The 18,014-nt window shown below is 42.0% G+C and overlaps 1 protein-coding gene across 1 annotated transcript; it reads right to left on the reverse strand.

The window, feature by feature from the left end:
• Positions 1-493: 493 nt before the first annotated feature.
• Positions 494-18,013, reverse strand: LOC102385652 (60 kDa SS-A/Ro ribonucleoprotein-like; the record flags this gene model as incomplete). The annotated part of the gene is made up of 8 exons (XM_006039114.3): positions 494-1,687; positions 3,104-3,250; positions 6,587-6,700; positions 9,948-10,064; positions 11,680-11,817; positions 16,488-16,634; positions 16,932-17,152; positions 17,920-18,013. Coding segments are annotated over 8 exons (1,131 nt in total), but the record flags the coding sequence as incomplete, so codon positions are not given.
• Between the last annotated feature and the right edge of the window lies 1 nt (position 18,014).

Consider the following 18,014-nt stretch of genomic DNA (forward strand, 5'->3'; position numbering starts at 1 on the left):
CACTATTTTTCACCCAGATTTCTTTATACTTTAAACATATGAAAATGAGTTAAGCAACATGAATTTAATTTACTATTTAAATTGCAACGTGTTTTACATTTAAGAGCATGTTTTGTAGCACAGCAACAAAGTTTGATGTAGTATTTATTATAATTAAATTATTTTTATAACCTGCAATCATTTTCAGATTAAATACAAATTCACCTTTTAAAACAATCACCCTTAGTAGAAAACATGATCACACAATTTGGGGGAAAATGTAAAAGTATGACTAAAACCCCTATGTATCTTAGCATGTGACATCAAAAAGACCATTTTATTACATTAATGCACACATTATTAATTCCTCCTCTAAGACAGACTTGGGACATTCTTAGTTATTTTCTCCCTTACATGTTTCTTATCACAAGGAAGTTTAAAAATCCAATTGGCAATCAAATTTCTAAACAAGTAAGACTGGAATTGTGAACAAGGCAGCTATATAATGCAGAAGTCTCAGAATAGGTCACTATAAGAACTGAAACCGTATTAAAAAGTTAGACTGAGTCGATCTAATCAGTAAATATCAGAGAAAAAAAGGTCACTTTTAAATAATGCAAAGCACTAGTCAAGATGATTATTTCTGTAGCATCAACACATGGGGGGGGAGGGGATGAGGAAGAAAAACATGCAGTGAAGTTCTTTTCGATTGTCATGATCACACTTTAGGGTAATGCCAATTCCAGGGTCTCTGTCCATCTTCGTCACTGAAAAACTGCCGAAACTTCAGCACATTCACATCGGATGAGCAACCTAAACAACTTCAGGGACCTTTTCTCTACTACAAAGGGTTTGTACTATTTCCTGCAAAGCATACCAGTTTTACAAGAGTGTCAACTAACTTTGCAGTCCATAGCACTGCCTTTCAATTTACCAGAAAGTTACAGATTTCATTCTAGAATATCAAAATCACAATCTATTTAGAAAAGATAAATCAAAATTGTCACTTTTACTTTGTCCACATAAAATTTGACAAGTATTTTTGTACTCAATCACAGTGACATGGTCAAATGTGCTCTGAAAATATTTCTTTTGCAGAATTGAATAGAGATGTTGCATCTTAATCTTTTCAAATACAAACATGAAAAAACTCTCATTAAGACACACGCCTTTACAAGAGTCATCAAAACAAACTACTTTTCCTTCCTCCTTGAACCCACCAATACCAGTGTCTCACCAATTTATTCTTACAAACAAAAATAGTCTACAAGGACAGAAAAATATCTTAGTACTGGTAAACTATAAAGTAATTAAATCATATACCATGTACCCCAGTAGCTAGTCTTAGCAGGCTTTACGTAGTTATTTTTAACCTGTATGCAAGAGAAAAAAAGAAAATTCTTGTATGCTTTTTTTGATTTCTGTTTCAGAAGGCAACATCATTCTTATACGTGAATCATGTACCATCTTCTAGTACAGTACACTTGGCTGGTAGTTCCCAGGGTGAAGTCTATTGCCAGCAATGGACCCACTGGTAATAATAGGTATCCAGGAATTATATCAAATCTAAGGTGAAGTTTCGAATAACTTCAAGAGCTCCTGCATCAAAACCACACATGTCCAACATGCCTCTATCATCTGGATCTGCGATGGTAAAACCATTTGATGTCATTCCACAAACGATCAGTTTTGCTGGAATGCTCATCTTCTACAGGCAGAAAGGAAAGCAAATAAAACACTTTGAGAATGTATACCTATACAGCAAATTAATAATTATCTGGAAATAAATTATGTTGTCCTTACACCAGCAAAACTCGACCTGAGAAAGCACACTGCTGAAAGCCAGAGATTCCCCAAGCAAAGACTTCAAAATCTGGCCCTTGGTATTTTTTTAAACCAGACCTCAGTCTGATATCAATAAAACTGAGGTAACTGCAATATGTTGCCTTTAAGTACCACAGAAGACATATAGATAGGTATAAATCTTATAAATGTACTTCTAAGCAGGCCAGCTAATATAAAATATAGCCTAAATGAAATGTAAATGTTTAAGGGTCTATCATTATCAGTCATGACCATCATATCATCTATCAAGTGGGTAAGAACAAATTTATGTCTAAAAAAAGAATTCTCAGCCACGAATTTGTCCTTTCCCACCAGCTTCCTAACTTAGTTTGGGCAGGTTGTTCAAGATACCCATCTCAGTTTCACACTCCTGCATAAGAGAGAGTGAAGGTTACTTAACAAGGATATGGAGAGGAGTAACTCTTAATTTATTTGTGTTTGTAAAACATTTTTACACCCTTATCTGTAACAGTTGCATAAAAGTACAAGGTGTTAAATGAGAAAAGTATACAGGTATATCACTTGGGATATCAAAAGATTATGTTCAGAACTTGAATAAAGTTTTGTTGCATGGGAATATATTTACAAAAGTTACTCTTCAATTTCAATTAAGTTCAAGTGAAATGTCACTTCAGGTAGGATCAGGAGGAGAAAACTGTCAGAGCTCATGAGATCAGCAGAATTGCTGAGCACTAGTAGCATGCAGAGCTCATAACTTCAGTAGCCTCCCTTCTGGAAAGAAAATAAACTCCGACTTCAATAGATTTGCATTCCTGTGGCACTACTTTCTTTGAAGGTTCCCATAATTTCACTCGGGTGGCTTATGTGTATATTGCTCTGTGCTTTGCTAACGCATTCAGTTCCACTGCAGAGCAGGGAGGAAAACTGGAATTTCACTTGTTTTGCTTGAAGAGAACCCCCACTGCAAAAAGGAACTCTCAGCATGTAGCAGCAGGAGTTTATAAATTCACTGAATACCAGATACATTAACTATCGTTACAAAAACTTAAATGCAGGACATTAGTATCAGGCCATCAATATTGATGATGGAAAATCACGTGCAAGTAATTCTAGTCCTTATTGCTTTTTTTAAAATATGTTTATTTGTAAGTAGTGCTGTTAATTTCTGCCTCAATATATATTCTAATACTTTTTCAGAAAAATAAAGCCTAATACATTTTATTTCATAAAACCACACCTATTCCTCTCTTTAAAAGAACCCTCTGAACACTATTTCACTAACTACTGGCGCTGTATCATTTTACAAAAGAATATTTACCTCTCTGTATTTCCTCAAAGCAACTGCAGGGTGAATCTCTCCAAAGTATGTCTCATTATCAGTAAAAACAATGAAGACATCAGCAGCTGTGTTAGTCTTTTCAGCCCATATCATTGGGAGAGCACAATCAGTGGCACCCATCTCAATCTAAAAATGCATACAAATATTATGAACTTCACTGTAAAATTCTGGAAATGTCAAAGTAATCTAAAAACAGAAAAACAAAACTTAAGAAACCTCCCAGTCTCTGCTTACAAAAGGTACCATTCATTGGACCAATTTTCTACTGACATTAACTGCACAGTTATAGAAATAAATATGTTAAACAATATGTAACACTTGATAAACTGAGCTTAAAAGGTTTTTTTTTTCCTTTAGTGACAAAGAAACAAAATTGGAAGTGAGCAGAGAAACAAAGTATAGTAAAATAATAAGCAATAAGTTAATATAGCAAGAACAATTAAAAAACACCAACACAACCTCTCATGACTATAACAGTCCGTGAAACTCTCTTCCCAAAGATTAAGAACAACATAAATAGGTTCTACCCTGCAATGCAAAATGCATGTCATTGATGTTAACAAAGCTCTGGTCTATTTGTGCAAATTACACTGCAAGACTGAGGTTTAGAATTTGACTACTTATTAGAAAGCCAAGAACACCACTGCAGCGAGTTAGGTGGAACTTAGGAAGTGCTAACTTCCCATAGCCTAATATAATGTATAGCATGTATGTTATAAAGTACAATTTAGCAGCACTGAAAAAATAAGACTTAGGACAGTGCTGCAATTACAAAGAACTGACTATATTAAGATAATTGCTTATATATTTTTTTGAAGAAATAAATATTATGTTCTGAGTAATATTATATGCAAAAGTATCCTGCATCTTCTCCATCCAGTTTACCTTGCTTCCATCCATTTTTTTAAAGCTACTTATCTCAAGTTTATTTAGAGCAAAGTGACATGGAAAAAATGATCTAATTTACTGGACATGTTACAAAAATAAACTAAGTGAGATATACCAAAGAAGGGTCACCGGGGGAAATAATATTCTATAAATAGAGACCTACCAAATTTGTAGCAGAAGTAGGGTGCTTGGCAGCTCTTTTAATCTTGCAGGCTTCCCTGTGCACCCCTCCACCGCTGACTGGCGAAGGGGGCACGCTTGCATCTAGCTCCTGATTGGTGGGGAAGCAAAAACTGTGGTTTTAACTATGGTGCCATTTATGACTCCTGCTGCTGATTTCCCGAGCGCCCTGACTCCTGTTGCTGACTAGCAGGGAGGGAAAAACCACACCATGTTTAAAACCATGGTTTTCGCTTCCCTGCCGATCAAGAGGGAGCAGTGAGGCCCCTCTGTCAATCAAAGGTGGAGGGGAGGGAGGACAAAAAGGGGCACATGGGGGAAACGTAAAAGATTAAAGGAGCTACCATATACTCCACTTCTGCTGTGAATCTGGTAGGTTCCTATCTATAAAAAACAAAACATAGATTGAAGTCAATATTACAATTAATTATGAAAATAACTATGGCTGATTCCGATCCGACTACCGATCTGCAGTCCAGCAGCATAGAAAGCACCGTCTGGCAGGTAAGTCTGTTAGAGGAGGGGTGTGGGGCTGAGGCAGGTGCAGGTGCGGCACAACCAGGGTGGGGCAGGGCACTGCACGGGATGAAGACGGCAGCTTGACCTGCGGTGTGGCTTCCGCCACTGCGCGCATCCCAAGGGGAAGCATGGGGGGCACATGCCCCCCTCAGATCTGTGTGCGGGGCAAGGGCAGGCTGCCTGTTGTGGGCTTAGGGCCTGTGCTACTCCAGCCTCTTCATGGTGGCTGTGCTTGGGCCGAGTGCGGTGGGCAGTGGCTGCAGTGCTGAGAGGGGAGCGAAAGGGTGGGGCAAGAGCCACCCCAAAATTCACCGTACCCCAACCTCCCAGCACCACTACTGCACACCCCGCCCCAAGAGCAATCAGTGGGAAGAGACTAGAGCAGCCCCAGTCCCAAGTGCACAGCAGGCAGCCCGTCCTCGCCCCAGATCTGGAGGGCACATTGTTGTATTGCAGTAGCTATAATTGCTTTAATTACTTATATTGCTATCTTTTATAATTAATTATTTAGCCATTAAGATAAAGTTAATCTTGTTACGATATACTTCCCATAATATTTTAATCAGTCATTATTGTTCTGGAATTAACCATCTATTTAAAATTTCCTATTGCTTAGCATAAATATATTTGACTTATTGGTCTCATGATTTTAAAACTTAAATTTGGTATAGAAAAATGCTTATGTAAGGTCTGTGGTATGTCTGGCATGTTTAACAACGGGTAATGAAAGAAGGAATGATGTATGTATGTGACAATGTGAAGGAAGACAGTCCTCTCGCAGCAGGTGAAAATAGCTTTCTCTGGTTTAACAGTTAAAGGTTGCAGTGATGTAGAGTCAGCAGTTAAGGATTACCAAATACTAAATCATGCCTTCACCCCGATGGCTGAAGACTACAAGCAATGACCCTGCTGAAGATTGCAAACTGGAAATCTGGAAGATCACATCCTACCAATCCTAGCCTGTCAACATAACAAGGAAGATGACCTTCGCGTCTGACTCAGCGGAATCCATAGGCATTTATGGACAGCTATCGCTATGAAGAATGAACACAAAGAAAAGACTTTGGGTCTGCCCACCTGCACGAAAAAGTGCTGGACACATCCAACAAGACCTGACTCCATTCCTTGTCATCAGTCCGGCTGGCCACCAGACTAACCCAAGCATCTTTAGAACTTGGTAACCTTAACCTTTGCAGGACTGTCTAACTATCCGTGTGTGCGTTTAGTTTTTTGTATGAATGAATGAATATGTATGGGAATGAGTGAAGCAGCTAACCTTACTGGGTTTTTTTTATTCTTTTCATGCTGTATGTTTTATGTTTTAACAAATGTATTGTTGTGCCTTATCCCCTGAGAAGATCCCTAACTGGTTTTAATTCACACTGTATGCCCTCTGCGGACAACAACATGCCCCCATTGCCTCCCCTGGGGATGTGGGGAGCAGAAGGAGCCACCTCCCGGACAAGCTGTTGACTCAGTCCTGTGCCCCGTCCCACCCCAGCTGAGCAGCGCCTGCCCTAGCCTCACTCCCTCCCTCACTGTGGGGGTGCCTCGATCTGCCCCCCACACCCTTTCCCCGCAACAGACTTACCAGCCAGCTACTGCTCTCCAGGCTGGCAGGCTGCACTCCTGACCACGTGCATGCTGCGGCTGTGTGCATACGTGCGGCATTTATCCGTGACATTATCAGTCACATCAGCCAAAAAAAAGCCGACTGCTGATAATGTCAAATTTCCTTTTGTTGCTGCCGATACAATACGGACTGATGTATCAGTGCACCTCTAAGTGATTTTCATGATTGTCAAAAATGAAGAAACAATTTATCATCATCACCACTCCCACCACAGTGTAAGAGAAGTAAAAGTTTTTACATACTGTAGACATTTCCTCTAATACTTGAGGTAATGCCATGTCTACTGTCACTGGACAGGGGACAATTTCATGTGAAAAGGCAACAATATGGGAATCTCTCTCAGTACGTGCAACAACCTAAAAAAACAAGGAAAAAAAAAAAAAAAAAAAAAAAAATTCAAACATTGCAATAATAACAATTTGCAGTACATGTACATGTTTAGCCATTCAAATTAGTGTCTAATGAACATACAAAACACCCAAATACCAAATTACATCCACCATATGGATATGCTGCAAACCCAAGCCCAAAGTAGCAGATGGATCCAAGATATCCCAAAAGAGGGCACAGAAGCAGTAACCCACACTGCAGGGGTGTCTGCATCTCCTGTAATGCCAACCCTCTCCCTGCCAGCACTACATGAGCCTCCAGGAACTTTTTAAATCCTACTCCCGTTACCCTTCATGCTCAGAGGCGTGTCTCCTCCCCATCTCTTCTGCCCCTCCTTCACTTACCTGCTGCTTTCCCTGATGTCCCAAGGGAAGCTCCAGAAACCCTTATGCCTGCCCCAGCCTGCCCCAGCCAAGCTGCAGAAGGGCTGGGCTCAGCTGGGGCTACGGGCCAGACTGCAGCAACTAAGATGGATTGGGGGGGTGGGGTGGGAAGGTTCTGCCCCTCCCCAACCCACATATGCCTGCTCCCAAGGGACAAGGCAGGGAGGGGGAAAACTGTTCTGCCACTGTGTTGTCGCTACTGCCCCATCTGCAGTTGAGTACCGCCCCTCATAGCCTGGCTGAGGCAGGCAGAAGCACCTTTGGAGTATTCCTGTCCCAGGGACAGTGGCAAAAGCAGCAGCAGGTAGAAAGCGAAGTGGAGGGGAGGGGAGGTGCTTCTCAGCATCAAGGGTTAGGGGTGAAGAAAGGGTTCACCTGCTTTAAAGGATCTGAGGAAAGGAAGGATAGAGAGCAGCAGAGTAAGGACCCTGGACTACAAAAAAAGAAGACTTCAATTCACTCAGGGAATTCATGGGCACGATCCCCTGAGAACTCGTGGGCACGATTCCCCTGAGGGGCATACGAGTCCAAGAGAGCTGGTTGTACTTCAAAGAAGCCTTACTGAAAGTGCAGGAACAACCCATCTTGATGTGTAGGAAGACTAGCAAACATGGCAGAAGACCAGCTTGGCTGAGCAGGGAACTTTTCAGTAAAGTATATCTCAAAAAGGAAGCTTATAAGAAGTGGAAACTTGGACAAATAACTGGGAAAGATATAAGTGCACTGCTCGGGCATGCTGGGATGAAGTCAGGAAGGCCAAGGCGCAACTGGAGTTGCAGCTAGCAAGGGATATGAAGGGTAAAAAGAAGAGTTTCTACAAGTATGTCAGTAGCAAGAGGAGGATGAAGGAAAGTGTGGGTCCTTTCTGAGTGGAGGAGGCAACGTTGCGACAGAGGATGCAGAAAAGGCTGAAGTGTTCACTGCCTTCTTCTCTTCAGTCTTCACAGGCAACGTCAGCTTCCAGACTAACTAACGCATGAGGCAGCACGGTATTGGGAGCAGGCAAGCAGTCCTCAGTGGTGAAAGAACAGGTTAGGGACTACTTAGAAAAGCTGGATGTGTATAAGCCCATGGGGCTGGATAGGATGCACCCGTGGGTGCTGAGGGAGTTGGCTGATGTGAGTGCAGAGCCATTGGCCATCATCTTTGAAAACTCATGGTGACCAGGAGGGGTCCCAGATAATTGGAAAAGGGCAAACAGAGTGCCCATATTTAAGAAAGGGAAGATCCAGGGAAATACAGGCCAGTCAGCCTGACCTCACTCCCTGGAAAAATCATGGAGCAGATCCTCAAGGAATCCATTTCTAAGCACTTGAAGAAGAACAAGGTGATTAGGAACAGTAAGAATGGATTCACCAGGGGCAAGTCATGCCTGACCAACCTGCTTGCTTTCTATGATGAGGGGACTGGCTCCGTGGATGCAGGAAGACTGGTGGATGTGGTGTACCTTGATTTTAGCAAGGCTTTTGATAAGGGAACTGGGCTTATTTAGTCTAGAGAAGAGGAGACTGAGAGGACTTAATAGCAGCCTTCAACTACCTGAAGGAGTGTTTGAAAGAGGATGGAGCTAGACTGTTCCCAGTGGTGGCAGATGACAGAACAAAGAGCAATGGTTTCAAGTTGTAGCAAGGGAAGTTTATGTTTGATATCAGGAAGAATTTTCTCGCTAGGAGGGTAGTTAAACACTGGAACAGGTTATCCAGAGAGGTGGTGGAAGCTCCATTCTTGGAGGTTTTGAAACCAGACAAAGTTTTGGCTGGGATGATCTAGTTGAGGATGGTCTTGCTTTGAGCAGGGGGTTGGACTAGATGACCTCCGGAAGTCCCTTCCAACCCTAACTTTCTATGATTCTATGACTTAAACGTTTTCAGATGCTCCCATGTTGTACTTCATTCCAAAAAGGGAGATGCAGCTGCACCACTGTACTCCCTCTGGATCAACCAACCCCTAACAAAGCAAGGTTAATACCTGGACTCAATGCTGCCTTTACAAAGCTCCCCACATTCTTCTACATCCTGTAAAGATCTTGAATAAATAACTGGGAAGTCTAATCACTCACTCTCTCTCTACACACACACCCACACACACTTAGCTTTTAGCTTCCATTTGTAAAACTCGATTTTTTTTTTCTGTTCTGTTAAGGGAAACTACTATATTTTTAAATGCAGAAAAGTTCTGTAACTTAAACACAAAGCTAATTTAAAGGGGGTTTTTTTGTTTGTTTTTTTTGTAAATTTGAAAAGTTACACAAAACTGCTGCCTCCAACGTGCACAGAAAAAAAATCCGTCAGCACAGGTTTTAACTAATCCCGTAAAAACAAAAGAGGGAAACTTTTTAAAACCTTAAAAACAAAAGGTTACATAATTTTACTTCAAAGACAGATGCTTACAGGCTTCCTATATTAAAATTCCAATTAAGTCAGGGGTAGGGAATTATTTGGGCTCACAGGATTTTTGATGATTGTTTAGGTTAGGCATGATTGTTGGGCCCACAGGATTGTTTAGGATAGATATTAGGAAGAATTAGAATAAATACTTTAAACAAACAAAAGTAGCCTGAAGACTGCCCGATTATGGTAGGGACCAGCTTAGTACAATGCTTACTCTTATTGAATCTGGTTACTTACTAAAAGCCTCATGGGCATAAAAGGACCTGCAGGAGGGCTGGTATGGGAGCCACTTTCAGTGCATCAAGCACAGATTTCCCCAGTGAGGTAGAAACATCTAGTGGCAACTTTCAAAGTAAGAAGAGCAATGAGAACTACCTCAGCACACTGGATTGTGAATGGTAAAGAATTCAGGACAATTAATCCAACTAATCAATTCTTACCATACACATTGCTGCAGCAACTGTACTTGCATCTAACACACTACCAAGAACTTTCTGTGACATGGAACCACTGACATCAACTGCAAGTATGAAGCGCTTTCCTGTTGGTTCTACCACCTAAAATGGAAAAAGAAATACCGTAACTCCACATTTTGCTATGTATATGTATTTTTTAGTCCTCTCAAGTAATTTACTCCATCAATACAGTTAAAAGCAATTCAGGAAGTCAAATTATTTCCTCCTCTCTTTTTAGAGCAATATCAATCTGTTGTAAAAACAAACCCACAGCTATTAAAACAGATACTAGATAGCCCATCACTCAAAAAAATATCCCACCAAACTTTCAAACTAGGGGTGCACCGACAGAGATTTTTTGGGTCAATACCAATGGCCAATTTTTAGCAAGCCATATTGGTCGATAATGATCGAATTCCGACATGCAGCCAGGCAGCATGGGGAGAGGTGTCTGACTGGCAAATCTGTTATGAGGTAAAGAGGTGAGGGAAGACGCATTGCAGGGGACAGAGGCCCCCATGGTGAGGGAGGGGGTGAGGCTGGGGCTGCATAGCCAGAGTGAAGCGGGGTAGGGGCCTGGTGTGCGATGGACCCACAAGCGGCTTGTCTGGGAGTGCAAGGAGGGTGCAGCTCCAGCTTAGGGGGCGCGTGCTTCCAGATCTGTGCATGGGGTGATGGTGGGGTGTGGTTGGGGCAGCACAAGGCTCTTCCCAGTGGGCTGGGCTCGGGATGGACAGCAGCGGCACTAGAAGCAGGGCTATGGGGGAGCAGCTGTGCCAACCTCCAAATTCATCATAGCCCCCCCAAATCCCCCTCCCAGTGGCAGCCCGTTCTCGCCCCACGTGCAGATCCGTGGGCACACACCCCCATAGGGTGCGCAGTGGTGGGAGCCACGCCCCCGCAAGCCACTCATGGCTCTATCCAGCAACTCACCTTGGCTGTGCAATGCCTGCCCCTGCCCCAGCCCCTCCTTCACTGTGGGCCTCAATCTGCCCCCACCACAGCCCTTCCCTCACAAGACTTACTAGTTGGAGCTGGTTGCTTTCTACACTGTGGGGCTGCACTCCTGGCCGCCTGTGTGCTGTGCTACAGCTGGGTGCATTCACTGGGCATTTATCAGCAACATTATCAGCCACGTCAGCCAAAAAATGACTGTTGCTGATACTGTCAATTTTCTTTATATCTGTGCCAATCCAATATGGGACCAATGTATGGGTACACCTCTATTTCAAACCCACATGCAGTTTGAGAAGAAAAAGGAACTGATAAAGCAGTAAGGGCAAATTTTCTAATAGTTTTAGTCAGGTTTGCTGAGTTTGAACAAACCTGACCAAACCTGAGACTGCTCCTTGCACAACATGCATCTTATGCAAGTTAAATCAGATGCCAGCTGCTATTACTGTACCTCACTACTAGGTGGTGGGTAACCAGTAACAGCCTCTACGTTAGGTAAAACTGTTACTTCACAGTAAGCTACAAAAACATGAAACCTAAATTAGCATAAAGCATATTATTATACTTTACCCCTTATTCATTTTCTAGACTGGGTAAAGATCTCTCATTATAGAGGCTTACATGGCCTGTTTGCTTCTTGTTTACACTAACATTGTTAGGTCATAAATCCAGACCCTTAGTGCAGGTGTACCCCAAAAGCTTATAATGTTTTAAAATATTCTAGCTTTACAATTTAACGTGTTAGTCATCAATGGACCATTACCTTGAATGTTTTGTAAAATGCAGCATCAAGAGCCTCTAAAACATCCTTATCAGGACGCCACCGAAGCTTGCCCTGGATTCCACGTTTTCTTTTATAGGTCTCTAATGCAACCAAAACATGGAACGGATGTATTCGAGCCTACAAGCAAAACATATCAAAAAGCCTAGGTTTAAAAATACATGGAAGTTTGTATTTTTTTTTTTATGCTGAACAGACAACACATCGGGTAGATTACGGTTGCAATTTTCTGATTATTTTATTACAGCTTCAAGTTTTAAAAAAATACTATAGCCACTCATCCATAAATGAATACAAAATCATAACATACCATTTTTACCTGTAGAAAAGAGAACAAACCTTCTGGCCCATCCCAATTACAGTTCAAACCCCTTTAAAATCTGAGGAGTCCCATGGCTCTCAGCCTCTCTTCATAAGGCCTATGTTCTTGTCCTCTGATCATGCACCTGGCTCTCCTCTGGACTCTCTAAATCTTCTCCTCATTCTTCTTGAATTGCGCGGCCTAGAATTGGATGCAGTACTCCAGCTGCGGCCGCACCAAGGCTGAGTACAGCGGGAGAATGACATCCTGAGATTTATTTGAGATGCATCTATGGATGCAGGCCAGAGTTTGGTTTGCTTTACCAGCTACGACATCGCATTGGTGGCTCATGTTCATCTTGTGGTCAATCATAACCCCCAAGTCTCTTTCAGCACTGGTGCTAACAAGTGTAGAACTGCCAGCCTATAAGCATACTGCAGGTTTCCCCTCCCCCGTGAGGTGAAGTACCTTACATTTATCGGTACTGAATGTCATCAGGTTTGTATCCGCCCACTTACTAAGTTTATCCAAGTCAGCCTGAATCAGTAGCCTGTCCTCAGGTGTGGACAATATGCCCCAAAGTTTATTGTCATCGGCGAACTTAGCCAGTGCGCTTCTGACACCAATGTCCATATCGCTGATAAAGATGTTAAAGAGAACCAGTCCAAGGACAGAGCCTTGGGGGACACCACTGTTTACGGAGCGCCATAATGATTCACTACCATCAACCACTACTCTCTGGGTCTCACCTTGGAGCCAATTTCCCAGTCATCGGACTGTGGTGTAGCTGAGACCACAGTTGGCCAATTTTTCCCATGAGGAGGTCATGGGACACTAGATCAAAAGCTTTTTTAAAGTCCACATATATGACGTCAATCCCTTGTCCAGGTGATATGTCACCTGGTCATAGAAGGAGATGAGATTGGTCAGGCAAGACCTACCCGTGACAAACCCATGCTGGCTATCCCTCAGGATGTTGCCCTCAGCCAGTTTATCCAGTAGGGTCTCCTAGATAATTTTCTCCAGAATCTTCCCGTGGATTGAGGTCAAGCTGATTGGCCTGTAATTCTTGGGATCTACTTTCTGCCCTTTCTTTAAGATGGGTACCACATTGGCCTTCTTCCAGTCTTCAAGTACTTCACCTAAGCGCCACAATTTGCCAATGGTTGGGCTATGACACCTGCCAGCTCTTTGAGTACTATAGGGTGTAAATCTGCCAGGACCAGCTGACTTGAAGGTGTCCAGCCTCTCAAGATGATTCTTTACTAGATCAACACTGATGCTGGGTATAAATATGCTCTCACCCTGGCCGTTCCGCGCCTTGCTAGACAGGGTGGTCCCATTGGACTGACAAAAGACCGACAAAGTACCCATTAAACAGATTGGCCTTTTCCTGGGGGTCGGTTATCAGCTGTCCCATTTCGTAATAACCTAGACACCTTCTGTCCCTGCCTCCATCCCCTGAAGGGCATCCTTAAGCACTGCCCTTCGACAAAGTCACAAGCCAGTGTCCATCAGGCATGCCACCCAGGGAGGCCAACCAACTCTGTAAGCCAGGAGGCCGGCTAGGTCCTTGTCCCTCAGTTCAGGTGGCCAAGACAGTGGCTAAGCTAATATTTCTTTTACAGTAACCTACCATAGACCTTAAATATGTTTCATCTCAAAACTAAATGGAAAAAGAAACCCTTTTTCAATGACAAAGAAGGAAAATAAATTTAATGTAGTTATTAAAGAAATGGATATATTCAGTTCCTTGAAGCTGACCAGATTCTTGTATACATTATGTTAATGAGGATTTACACCTTCTCTTCTCTCTTGGTTCTGTGCATCTCTTTTTTCCTCCCTTGGTTCTCTGCTTGCCATCTTAGCTCCTCAGTCATTTATTTACACTGGGAGACAAGTACCCACCCAACTTCACCTCTGTTCCTCTCCTTAGTACAGGGGCCTTAAAAAGGAAGATATATTTCATATTCTTGTTCTACTCCTAGACTCCTGCTGGTCTTACACCCTTCTGTAAATAACTGAAATATTAAACCTGTGAATTTATAAGCCTGAAGTATTTTTTATTATTATATATTTACAACAACACTAACTGAGCCAGAGCCTGAAAAAAGTGGTGCTTTGTTATCCAGTATTATAAGAGTTTCAGAAGAACATGCAAAATAGATTAGAAACACTGCATAAGAGTGCTTATAGATCATTTGGGGCTGGAAAGGACCTTGTAGGTCATTGGGTCCAGCCCCCCTGCACTAGGCAGGAAAAGACAGCTGGGGTCAAGTGACCCCAGCGAGGTGACTGTCCATTCTGCTTTTCAAGATTTCCAGGGTAGGTGACGGCACTACCACGGGAGGGAGTTTATTCCACAATGTGGACACCCTGACTGTGAAGGAGTTTTTCTTGGAACTGAGCCTGAAGCAGCCTTCCAGGAGTTCATATCCATTGCTCCTGGTCTTCCCCAGGGGTGCCCTGGTGAACAGCTGTTCACCCAGTTCTTGACATATTCCCGATATAGCGGTAAGCCACAACCAAGTCCCCTCTCAGCCTTCTCTTCTATAGGCTGTAGAGGTCCAAGTCCCTCAGTCTCTCCTCATACGGATTGTCTTGCAAGTCCCTGATCACACCGGTAGCTCTTCTCTGGACCCTCTCAAGTTTTTCCACATCCTTGTTCAAGCGCGGCGTCCAGAACTGGATGCGGTACTCCAGCTACGTGTCACCAGAGTGGAGTACAGTGGGAGTATTGCTTCCTTAGTTTTGCATGAGATGCAATGATTAATGCATGCCAGTGTGTTGTTTGCCCTGCTGGCCACAGCATTGCACTGCCAGCTCATGTTCATGCGATGGTCGATCACTACCCCTAGATCCCTTTCGGCCGTGGTGCAAGTCAAATTGTTGCCACCAAGCCTGTAGGTATGTTGTGGATTGCTTTCCCCCAGATGGAGCACCTTACGCTTCTGAATGTTAAACTTCATCTGGTTCCAGTCTGCCCAACTCTCCAGCCTGTCCAGGTCTGCCTTTATTTCCAACCATTCTCCCCCATAACTTGGTGTCATCTGCACACTTGGCCAGCGAGCTTTTCACTCCCACATCCAAATCATTGATAAAGATGTTGAAAAGCACCAGTCCAAGCAGGGCCCCCCCAGGACACCACTGGCCACTTCTTGCCAGGATGACACAGATCCGCTCATGAGAACTGTCTAGGTCCTACCATGCAGCCAGTTTTCCACCCACTGAACTGCAGTTAAGCCCACAATCTTCCAATTTTTTCCACAAGGATATCATGGGATACTAGATCAAAAGCCTTTTGGAAATCTAGGTATATAACATCAACCTTCTCTCCCATGTTCAGGTGGTGAGAGACCTGTTCGTGGAAGGAGATGAGACTGGGAAGACAAGACCTACCCACGATGAAGCCATGCTGGCTGTCATTCAGAATCTTACCCTCAAAGAGCGTATTGCACATAGATTCTTTAATGAGTTTTTCCAGGATTTTCCCTAGGATGGAGGTTAGGCTGATTGCCTGGGTCCTGTAGTTGCCTGGGTCCTCCCTCTTCCCCTTCTTGAAGATGGGCACAATGTTGGCCATCTTCCAATCCTCAGGGATTTCCCCTGTGTGCCACAATTTCTGAAAGAGTTTTGCCAGGAGTAATGCAATGACTTCAGCCAGCTCCATCAACACCCGTGGCTGAAGTCCATCTGGTCCTGCTGACGTATAAACGTCTAGCTTTTCTAGTTGGTTCTGCACCTCAGCCGCCACAGTGGGAAGGCTGGTATCCCCACCATGCCCCCTGTGAACCTTATCTCACTTGTCTTTCCCTTTGTTCCAGTGAAATAGTGAAGCAAAAAGGGCATTCAGGAGGAGTTCAGTTTTTCCCTGAGTGTCCATTACCAGCTGTCCCGAGGTGTTAAGCAGGGGCCCCATGCTTCCATTTGTTTTCCTTCTGTTCCTTACATAGCTAAAAAAGGACTTCTTATTGTCCTCAACTCCCTTGGCCAACTTAAACTCAGTTTCTTCCTTAGCTTTCCTAATCATTTCCCTATCATTTCCCTAGAACTGTGGACCACTGTTGTAAAGCCCTCCTTGAGGACTGTCCCTAGCTTCCACTGTATGTAACAGTACCTTATGTTACTATATTAAATGCCACTCCCCCCCCTCCCTCACAGTGAAAGTAAACAAAGTTCCATTTTTTAAAAGTTATTCATTATGTCTTGGGCATATTCTTGAAGGTACACACATGCTTGAGTGCTTTCCTGAATTGAGATCAACAAATAAAACCAAGTCAAATGAAGATGAGTACATTAAGATTTTCAAACAAAGATAATCTTCGAGATGATGGTGCCGAGTATTTCAATCTACTATTTTGAAGGCCACAAACACGTACATTTTTAATAGGAAAATTCAGTTGTCTGAAGAAATACAATTTAGGAAGGAAAAAAAAAGATACCAAACCACACACAAATACAAGCCTCAAGTGATAAGAACAGTTCATACCTTTTTTAACATTTTCTCATTTTTCAGTCTTTCACATACTAGTGACACTTCTGGGCTTCCTGGTTCTAGTACTGAAATTGCTGTCATCTTTCCCAAATTCCTCAACATTGCAGTAAGGGGCATTTCCTGTAGCAATGCTTTCCATACCTCATATGATATCATAATAGGGAGAAAAAAAAGAGAGGCAAAACTCAGTAAAAGAATTCGTATCTTGTGTGTACATAAGACATAAAGTAAAAAGGTAAAAATATATAAATATATATTAAAATGTTAAAACTATTAGACACATTTGTCTCATTTTATATTAACTACTTATATCATTTCAAAACAGCCTTAAAATGTTTTCTTTGGTATAAAAAAAATCATTAGCAATTTAGACTTAAGATGCACAAAATATTGCTTTATAAAACACTAGCTTGTATGATACTATTCTAATTTACCCACCTCTTTAGATTTCAAATGGTTTGTTGGGAGATGCTCCCTAACTAAACTATACTCTTCGATCAAATGAATAACTTCTAATTCATCTTTTGTGCGTTTTACTCTTTCCACTGCTTCCAGATATTTTAAGAGTTTTTCAGTCTCAGCAGAAAGTGCCTTCTCTTTATATGCCTCTTGAACTTCCTTCCATCTCTTGGTGATATATTTAGCGACTATAGCAATTCCTATTGAAAAAGAAAAATATTTTCTATTCAAGATTATGGTGAAGTACTAGAGCTTTTAGGTCTTGTACATAAACAAGTTAGAAGCATACTAAGGTTTCAGTTCTCTAAATGTGGAGACTGTAATACATTAAAATGTATAATTCACAATACTTTAGGTTTCTTTTAAATAAATATTATAAAATGAATAAAATGTATGCTCTTAACATCTCTACCCTCTTTGACACAAAACACTTAAGTATGAAGAATACGAGGAAAAACCTACTCAGAAAATGCAATGAAAAGTCCATGTCCAATTTGCAGCTGATACGTATTATGTTAACCTTGAGTTCCATGCAGCAGAGTAATCTCAGGTTGCCTGTGCTTTTCATTTGTAAAACTAGGGTTTTTTTTAGTTTAAGGGGAGGCATACAACTAAGATCATTGTCAAATCTAAATTGCACACAACGTAGCTCATTGAATACTGAAAAATAAGTGTATTAATAAAATTTTCTAAGTGATATGAAAAAAGAAAAAAATAATAGTCAGCACTATTAAACACATCCTTGACAGCAATAAGACAAGTAATAAAAAAACTAGTTTACTCTTGAAGAGCAAAGAGAAATGGGCTATGACCTTTTGTAGTCTTCTCTAATCTGCAGGATACCATCAGCGGACACCATCATGCTAAAATGACATTTAAGCTTCCAGGACACAGACATGGAAGAAACAACAGATTTACAACACTACATAATGTTTAGTTATACTAAAGATTAATAAAATACCGTTACCTTCATTGGCAGGTTTTAGATGGGACAACCTCAGAAGGTCTTTATGAGACCAGCCATTCCTTTGTTTATATTTTGTAAATGCTAGAGACAACGCC

This window comes from Alligator sinensis, unplaced genomic scaffold (genome assembly GCF_000455745.1).
Source record: "Alligator sinensis unplaced genomic scaffold, ASM45574v1 scaffold1257_1, whole genome shotgun sequence".
Classification (NCBI taxonomy): Eukaryota; Metazoa; Chordata; order Crocodylia; family Alligatoridae; genus Alligator; species Alligator sinensis.